Source organism: Myotis brandtii, unplaced genomic scaffold, assembly GCF_000412655.1.
Source record: "Myotis brandtii unplaced genomic scaffold, ASM41265v1 scaffold1606, whole genome shotgun sequence".
NCBI classification, from domain to species: domain Eukaryota; kingdom Metazoa; phylum Chordata; class Mammalia; order Chiroptera; family Vespertilionidae; genus Myotis; species Myotis brandtii.
The window spans coordinates 609,088-618,249 of record NW_005355862.1 but is presented as its reverse complement, the minus strand read 5'-3'; the positions used below and the strand labels follow the sequence as shown (position 1 = coordinate 618,249).

General features: G+C 46.1%; 1 protein-coding gene across 2 annotated transcripts; it reads left to right on the top strand.

The window, feature by feature from the left end:
• Window positions 1–36: 36 nt before the first annotated feature.
• Window positions 37–6,187, top strand: PFDN4 (prefoldin subunit 4). 2 transcript variants are annotated; one of them, XM_014536325.1, is made up of 4 exons: window positions 2,218–2,626; window positions 2,790–2,897; window positions 3,615–3,755; window positions 5,792–6,187. In XM_014536325.1, the coding sequence occupies exons 1-4, from the start codon at window positions 2,579–2,581 to the stop codon at window positions 5,921–5,923; spliced, it is 429 nt and encodes a 142-aa protein (XP_014391811.1). In that variant the 5' UTR covers window positions 2,218–2,578; the 3' UTR covers window positions 5,924–6,187. The 2 variants fall into 2 exon arrangements, with proteins under 2 accessions (XP_014391812.1, XP_014391811.1); XM_014536326.1 differs by lacking the exons at window positions 2,218–2,626; window positions 3,615–3,755; window positions 5,792–6,187 and adding exons at window positions 37–334; window positions 538–652 and having other exon boundaries at window positions 2,790–2,866.
• The last annotated feature ends 2,975 nt before the right edge of the window (window positions 6,188–9,162 follow it).

Sequence of the window (9,162 nt, the reverse complement as noted above, 5' to 3'; positions counted from 1 at the left end):
GTGTGGCCTTGAAGCCGTGGGGGTGGGGGTGGGGGGGTGGTTGGGGTTCACCATCTGCAGGTGTGGGAGCTGAAGTGAGGAGAGGAGTCCATGTTGGGGAACCGGGAGGAGAAGGGTTTGGATCCAGGATTTTGCCCCATTTTTCATCACCAGCATTTCTTCTTGCATTCAGCGAGCTTCGGGAGCGTGTCCTATGGCGCAGGCTGCTGGGATGGGATGGGAGGACCGTGGTTTTATCCCCTCGGCCTCCTGGCCGTGCAGACCTCGGGCTCCTGGAGGGAGGCCAGGCATCGAGGGTCACACAGGAGTGTCCAGAGCGCGGCTGTGTGGTCAGGTGTGGGCCGCTGATTAGGGAGGAGGGACGGGAACTCGGGAGGGAAGGGGGCACGCACCCCAGGGAGGGAGTTTCTCCTCCAGACCCGGTGCCTGGAACAGAAGGAAAGTGGGAAAGGCCGGGGATGTGGGGAGAGCTTGAACCCTGAGGGTAGGAAAACGGTAGGTGTGGCCCAAACCTGGAGGCTTTGCTTCTTCTCTTAGTGAGCCCGCTGGTGGTGCGGCCGCCTCTCCTAGTGTCCCCACTGCTGGGAACAGCCCCGGGAGGCCGGCTGCACAGACTCCCCTCGGCCCCTGGAGGAACCCCTGGGCTGGCGAGGTGGGTGTCACGGGAGCCCCTTGCGTTGGTTTTGGTCGGAGGCCTTCCGGGTTGTAGCACCTGCCTGCCGGTGAATGTTCCCGAGAAGATGCCGTCCCCTCCTCTCCCCTCTGCGTCCTAAGACCAGCTGGTGGCCATGCAGGGGCTCCAGTTGGTACCTGTGCACCTCCCTCCGCAGGGAGCTCCCTCCGAAGGAGCCGTCGACCTTCCATCACTCCCTTCATCCCCCCAACACTCACCCCTGTCTCGTCACCTGTGTCACCTTCCAGCAGAAAACCCTGTGTTTTGCCTGTCTCCTCCACCAGACGTGAGCTCGGTGTTCACCAGGGCAGGACGGCGGCTCCCCTTTCATTGCCCGGCACAGAGGAGACACTAAGTAATTGTTAAGTGAGTGTATGCACGGAAGGTGCGTGAACATACAGAGCATAGTTGTGTCTCAGAGACGTGTTAGGTATCTTTAAAAGACAAAAATAGAAGCAGACTGAATTGGCCGGCATTTCCTTCTCCGAGAGACCTGCTGGTCACAGCCGCGCCCAGTGTGAGGACCGACTGCTTCTGTTCCCTCCCAGAGCCCATGGGAGACCGAGTCTCACGGAAAGGGCCGTCGGGGTGCAGGGATTTTGGTTTTCACCTCGCACCTTCTGGGTGTCCTTCCTGTGTGATGGTTGTTGGTGAACAGTCAGGAAGTAGAGCACTAGCTGGCCCTCGGTGGGAGGTGACTCCACCCGCAGGCCCTCTGCTGGGTGCCCGTGCTGCCACCTCTGAGGTGGGCATGGCTTCCCTGCTTTACTGAAGGATGGCACACCCCAGCTGGCTCCAGAGAATTGGGAAATTTGCCATGGTTCCTGCTCACGTGGGTGTGAATCCACTCTGTTTCCACCACTCGGCTGCCTCAAATACTACAACTCCTTCCTCCATGAATTCTTACGGCTTCGTGAGCGGTAGTAACTGCATCTGGCTTTTGTTAAAGCAGGAGTTCCTACCTGGGGGGTGGAGGGTTCCTTTAAGAATCTTGATGAGAGCTGTGAAGACCCCTCCCGATCAGTACACATACCACACATGCCATTTTGCATAGTTTCAGGGGGTGAATGGACCCCTCAACGCCCACTGGCCCCCCAATTAAGAATTAAGCCCTCCCTGCAGAAATGAAGCGTCAGGCAGTAGGAATGTTCTAGATCAGTGAGATGAAAAGGGAAGGCAGGGCTGTTAGGGAAGGGGCGGCTTCTCCCTTTCTGCACACGGCACTCGCTGGGTGGCATGCGGCTCACCCAGGCCCATGTGCCTCCCCGCCCCCTTTAGCCCGAATCCCAGTGAGAGCCACCGCGGAGGAAGTGCACTCCAGGGCCAGGTGTGTGCAGGACTGTGGGGGCTCCAACAGGAAGCGCCTGTTCTGGACAGGTGGGAAGCAGGGGCCCAGTTCTCTACAACTTTTCAGAGACCGTGTGCATGTGACTGATGAGCACGATTCAGGTTCAAATTCAGAAGCCCTGCCTTGAGCCCCAGTTGTGTGTGTGGGAAGCCCGGTCTTTCGCGATGACTGTGCACCTGTAAGGACATGGGTTCTCGGGGCTCAGTACTTGGACTCTGTGGGAGAGCAGGAACTCGGGGTTCTCTGTGCCCTATTCGCTTAGGGAATTGGAGTTATCGTGAAGTAAAATGACTTGAACGCTAGGATTGTCTGCATAAGGACTTGCCTTTGGTTTCTGTGCTGCAGGCCAGGGTTTACCAGCGTCTGTGTTCATGAAAATATGTGCAAGGTTGAATATTCAAAGCTGTACGTATGGGGACGTAAAGGACTTTTTTCAAGATGTCCTCTGGGTCTGATGATGGGCCTGGTGTGTGCGAAGCTGTTTACGGGATGATGAGCGCCTGCGATGGGAGGGCCGCCTTTCAGGGTCTGCCGTCCTGTTCTGACCACTGAGCTCCATGTTGGTTGAGACAAGAGGGTGCTTCGCCCTCTGGAGAAATCAGAGTGTACGGACCTTATGCCTTTGGTCACAGAGGCCAGGGGAGGGGAGGGTGTGGCCACTGAGCCAGGCTATGGGGTCCTTACTGAAACCAGATACGCCTTTGTCTTTCCTCCTTTATAACCAAGTGAGGCCAAACTAAGGAGAGTCTGGCATTTAACTCTTTTCAGGCTGCAGAAGACGTCAATGTTACTTTTGAAGATCAACAAAAGATAAACAAATTTGCACGGAATACCAGTAGAATCACAGAGCTGAAGGAAGAAATAGATGTAAAAAAGGTACTGGAGATATGTATCTTATTTCAGAAAAATGGAAGTTCTTTATGCAATAGCTCTTAAAAACTGAATTCGATAACTTGTGCTTATATCTGTCTGGACTCTGTCGCAGAGGACATAACCTACTCTAGTTTAAGAAGAAAAACCTTGTTTAAGGGTGTGAGAAAACTTACAGATTGTGGAGAGGTGGGACTCTAGGCCGAGGTTCCAGGAGCAGGTCCCAGAACCATGTCTCAGAGCACTTGGCTGGGATGGCACTGCTGCTGTCTCCACGCCAGCTGCCTGCTCCTCAGACCTAGGGCACTGCGCTGCCACCCAGCTGCCCCTGTAAACTGGAGGCCTTGTGCCCAGCCGCTGCTTGTGCAACTCCCTGCGTTGAAGTCCAGTTCAAGTGCATTAGATTGGTGGAATTCAAGTTCTTTGCTTCCATCCTATGACCAGGCACGGCTGAGAAGTGTAGATTCATGTTTGCCTTTGCTTTAGTTCTCCCACAGGAAGGCAGAGCTTACAAAACGAGAGACTGTTAAGGTAGGAGATACTGTGAGTGGCCACAGATTCCCGCTGTCCACCGCAGCACGCTTGTAGCAATCTGGAAGTATCTAGAGATCAGCCTGTTAGTGAGCTCTCCGAGAGTTGGTGTCCCCAAATTAAAATGGGCTGCTAGCTCTATCGGGAAATGTTGAATACATTGTTCATTGCTGTTCCCTTTTGCATTTGCAGAAACAACTCCAGAATTTAGAAGATGCCTGCGAGGACATCATGCTTGCAGATGAAGACTGCTTAATGATACCTTATCAGATTGGTGATGTTTTCATTAGCCATTCTCAGGAAGAAACACAAGACATGTTAGAAGAAGCAAAGGTATATTGAAGTTTTTCCCTGGGTCATGAACTCTGACTCTTACATTGGGATTTGTGTCCTTATAAAGAACATGGAGGAGTAGGGAAAGTAATGGATGCTGGGTAATACTTCCTGGGTCTCAGAGTGCCCCACATGTGCTCGGAATGCATTTCAAGTGTGAGTTTATTTCATCCTAACAAGTACTCTGTGAGACGGGTACCATTAGTTCCAGTTAGAGTTGAAGAATAGAGGCTTAGAGAGCTTTCGGCGCTTATTCAAAGTGACACGGGGAATGAGCTTGCGATTCCTGAGCCTGCGCTCTGAGTTAAAAGTGTTTACAAAGCACAGGATATTACAAAGCAACAGAAAAACCACCCGCAATCCCACCACCCAGAGGTGGTCGTCCATGATGAGCATCTCCATGCCTTTCCCTTATGTCCTCTCCTCTTTCTTTCGCTTCACCTTTTGGTCAGTTAACATCCCGGTAGTGTTTTCTCCTCCCGTTAATGTTTATTTATCCAGCAGATGCTCCCTGGGAGCCTGCTCTGGGCCAGGCACACGTACGTTAAAACACCATGTTTGATGACTTTAATGCCATGTTGGTGGACATTGACTCAGCTCACTGTCCTCCTAATGTTTCCAGTATTTTCCTGAAGTGATGCTCTAGTGAGCATTTTTATACTTTAATCTTTGCTCACATTTAAGAAATTCTTTAAGAAAATAATCAGTGAAGTGTAATTACTGGGTCAGTGTAAGTTCATTGACGTGTTTGCGACTTAGCAAATTAGTTTCCAGTTCCCGGGTCCTCCAGCTATGCCTGAGAGGGCAGTCGCATTGTGTATGAGAAGCTGATGGCAGTTAAATATTTTCTAATTCTCTTCAAAGTTGCCTAATTAGCTTGAATATTATTTAAAATGTTTGTCTTCCTGCTTTAAATGTCATAAAAGCACAACTTTTCATGACTTAAACGCACATTTAATAAACCTCAGGTAGAACTAACACTCCTGAGTCTTTCCGTGTAGAAACATTGAGTCCCCTTCTATGCTGAAGTCTTTTCTTTCATAGTAAAATTGTGTAATTCTGGTTTTCTTTTTAGCCATCCTAAAATACTCCTGCAAGTATGTCACGAGAAGTTTTTGTCACTATTGTGAACATTCCTCCATCCTTCCCAGCCCCACCGCTGCCCCTGCCACACACATATATTGAACCTTCATTTTGCAATTCATTCATTCATTTCAGAAGTATTTATGGAGTGTATACTCTATCGCAGTGGTTCTCAACCTTCCTAACGCCGCGACCCTTTAATACAGTTCCTCATGTTGTGGTGACCCCCAATTTCATTGTTACAAATTGAACATAATTAAAGCACAGTGATTAATCACAAAAACAATATGTAATTATATATGTGTTTTCTGGTGGTCTTAGGCGACCCCTGTGAAAGGGTCGTTCGACCCCCAAAGGGGTCGTGACCCATAGGTTGAGAACCGCTGCTCTATCGGTTTCTATCACTTACTAGGTACACGGACAACAGAACACCCTGGTCCCTGCCTGCATGGAGTACGTAATCTAGATGGAAAGGCTCAAAAAATTTTTGCCAGGTTTTGACTGAATTGTTATCTTAGTTGTTCATGGTAGCATGAATTTTTGTCATTTCCTCTAGTTGCATAGTTACCTTATAGGCGGTTGGAGAGGCTCCGGCAGAAGCCATGCCTGTGACGCAGTGTTTAGCAGAAGTGGCCAACGTGTTTATGGAGGGTTCTTTGTTTATTCAGATATGGTAAAATTTAGAAATTAATTTCCTTTTATCTCTTATGTTTTTGAAATTAGCCCAAACTGAGAAAACAAGTTTGATTTATCTTAGAAGCAATATAGGCCCTGAATTAAAAATGCCCATTTTCAGACTTTTGGTTGAGATCTAATGATCAGTATTATGTATGTAGCTGCCTGTTCAAGTTTAGAAAGTTCTGACCTAAAAGTGTTCCCAAATATTTTTTCAACCACAGGTGCTAGAAATCATCCACTTGAATAGAATTAACTTAAACAATTTTTTTTTCCAGAAAAATTTGCAAGAAGAAATTGACGCCTTAGAATCCAGAGTGGAATCCATTCAGCGGGTGTTAGCAGATTTGAAAGTTCAGTTATATGCAAAATTTGGGAGCAACATAAACCTTGAAGCTGATGAAAGCTAAACATTTTATATTACCTTTAACATTTGTTTAATAAACTTGAATATTGTTTAAATGATAATTTTCCTTTTTCAAATGATATGGAAAGCAAAACTTTCTTTTTTAAAAAAGATTTCATTTATTTAATGGAAACTTGCCTATTTTCACATGTCTTGCTTATTTATTTTATATTTTTAAAAGAAGACAGTATTCATCTATGTATTTTGCATAATGATTCTATCAAGTGTAGGGGTTTTGTGTCATGTTATTAAAATCAGTTAAGCAATCTTTTATGTTTCTATATTATCATTTAGAACATCTGTTGCAATTTTTATCAGAAAATTTAACAGTTGTGTCGTGTTGTTTATATGTGTCTGTTACAGTTGCTTTTTAGAGTTGGCGAAAGAACTCCAGAAAGATCTAATCTTATACCTGTCTGCTCACTTCACACCTGAAACTTTGTCATGTACTGAAAAATATGTATATATTTTATTTAAATACATGCAATATATATTATATCTAAACATATATATTTCACTTTTCTCTTACATACAAGTATCATGGATCTTTGGAAAAGAGCCAGCTCATGCTGAGACTTGTTGAGCTTCCTACAAAAGTAGAGCAGAACCACATAAGAATATTCTAGAAACCAAGAGATGTATCAATAGAAATGTTTAGTGTGTTTTAAATATTATGTTTCAGACTTTATTTTAGTGCTTTGTAATTAATTGGGGTTTATATCGGTGATGATGTAGAAGTTAAGCAGCTGTGTATTTAAAAATAAGGCTTTTTTCTTAAATAAAGAGTACATTTATCCCCTCCAGCCCCCCCAAAAGACATATATTTTGGGATTTAGAAACCTAATGGTATATTAACTTCCCAGCAGATGGCACTGATATATCAAAATACCTATGGAAGGATCATAATACAAAAATGAGGATATTTCTAGGATTAAATATACATAATTTTAAGAGGAAATGTCATTTTTAACCTTCAAGACTAAGCATTACATACTATATTTTTTGGTTTAATGTTCAGCAACAGTTTAGGCTTAAAGATAGAATTCTAAAATTCTTCATGCCATAAAGGCAACTTTTAAATTGCTGCAAAATGTTTCCAAATAGTGATATTCAAATTCTGGAAAATGACTGGTGAAAAAGGATATTTTTTTCTTGCATGTACTTGGTTAGTGTTCACTTAGAGGCATGAGACTGGGGAGAGGTTTCAGTCAGGTTGTAGCAGGAAGTACATCACTTAGGTTAGAATAATTTCAGAAAACTTTGGCCAAGGTTACAAAGGTGGAGCGTTCTGTGCCCTCAGAGGCCCAGGGAGGGAGTAGCCACACCCTTCACTCAGGGAAGGGCTGCCTTCATCCAGGGGGAACACAGCCTGTGAACCCTGCAGCAAGAGAACCAGAGGACTGGACCCTCTGACCCCTTCTCCCTCCAGAACCCAGCTGGTGTTTGCCCTGGGCCACCTTCAGCCAGAATCCAGACGGGGAGGGGAGGACGGCCATTTGGGATAGAGTTTTGACAGCTGGGAGCCAGGGGAGTCTCAGAAGGGCTTTGACTAGAAAGGCGACACGCATGATTGGAGCAGTGTTTTAAGGTGATTGGCAGTTGGTAGATGGGTTTTACTGCAAAGAGGTGGAGGTAGGGATACAGATATCACTGCTGTCCCTGGTGTGGGGAGTCCATTGGCAGAGAAAGGAAAGGAGGCTGGGACTTAAAAGGTGAATGCAGGTCTTGACGGGCGAGACGCGGTGAAGGGAGGAGCAGAGGCGGTACACAGCCTTGCAAAACGTGTTCTTTGGTTCTCATAGTTAAAACATATTTTTTTAATTTCTTGTTACAGTAAAATCAGGTGAACTCACGTAAAATGTCAGTTTGGCAGCCAGCAGAGGAGACAGGGAGACCCGTGGGGGAGCAGAACCTGCAGATACTAGACATGCAGCTTCCCCAGGACTAAACCCTGAAAAAGTTTCCCCAATTGGGCGTGATGTTGACCATGTGATGGGCATGGCCTTCAACAACGATTTCATAGAAACTGGTGGGTTTTGTTTTTCATTTTTATTGAGTTTACTGGGGTGACGTTGGTTAATAAAGTTACATAAGTTGCAGGTGTACTAACCTGTGGTACATCATCTGTATATTGCATCGTGCATTCACCGCCCAAGGTCAAGTGATGGGAACCACTCATCGCCCCCTTTACTCTCTTCTACTCCCCACCTCCTTTCCCTCTGGCAATCACCATACTGCTGTTTGTGTCTATGAGTGGTTTTTCTTTTTTTTGCTTTATCTTCTCACCCAGCCCCCCAAACTCAATAAGATAACAGCTCAGTCTCTTCTTTGTATCTATGAGCCTGCTTCTATTTTGTTTGTTATATATTTTGTTCATTAGATTCCACATATAAGAAATCATGGTATTTGTCTTTCTCTGACTGGCTTATTTCCCTTCGCATAGTAACAAGCCCACCAGGTGATTCTGGTTCAGCTAAAGAACTAGCCTGGCTCAAAGCTTCAGAAGAAAGAACTGTCATCAGCTCTGGAGGGAAGAAGGTGTGATGGGGGAGGCAAAGGCAGGTGCCGGTCGTGGGCGCAGCGCTATGTACAGCCAAAGCGTGACGTTCAACAAGGGCCCTTTGGAGTGTGATGTCATTCACAGTAACGTGTTTATTACGCTCTGTCATTGCAGCACCAATGCAAGCCGGACAAACAGTGCCTGTGGTGAGGGGTTACTGATACTTTGCTGCATCACTTTTAACATGTGTATCATTTGACATAAAATGGCATCGTATAGCTCCATTTTTAGAGGCAGGAAAACAGCAATACCCCAACACAATTCTTTATCCAAGATTACCTCCCCCCCTCCCCACCCCCACACACACACCGAATTAATGTACTGGGCAGAATTTAAAGGTTGGCTTCCAGATTTGCTATAAAACATTTGGAGAAGAGCAATTAGAGCGTGCGCGCACGTGTGTGTGTGTGTGTGTGTGTGTGTGTGTGTGTGTGTATTCCCAGCAGCTGGTTCTCTGGAAAAGCCACCAGTCTGATACCTGGAATAATTCTAATGATTTCAGCCCCAAGAAACTAGCATGAGTCCTTATTGTATGCTGCACCGCCCTGAATGCTTTTTATGAGTTAATTCCTTCCTTCCTTACAATAGCCCTTTAAAGGAGATTCTATTGTGGGCGCTCATTGTACCGACAGGGAGAGAGGCTGCAGAGGTGAGATAACTTGCCCCAGCCTTGCAGCTTGCTG

Bases quoted from the DNA above. Each gene is read 5' to 3' on its own strand.
- PFDN4 (XM_014536325.1), top strand. From the start codon at position 2,579: ATGTTGGTTGAGACAAGAGGGTGCTTCGCCCTCTGGAGAAATCAGAGT. The intron at 2,627-2,789 runs GTACGGACCTTA...AACTCTTTTCAG, and splicing joins CCCTCTGGAGAAATCAGAGT to GCTGCAGAAGACGTCAATGT. The intron at 2,898-3,614 runs GTACTGGAGATA...TTGCATTTGCAG, and splicing joins AAGAAATAGATGTAAAAAAG to AAACAACTCCAGAATTTAGA.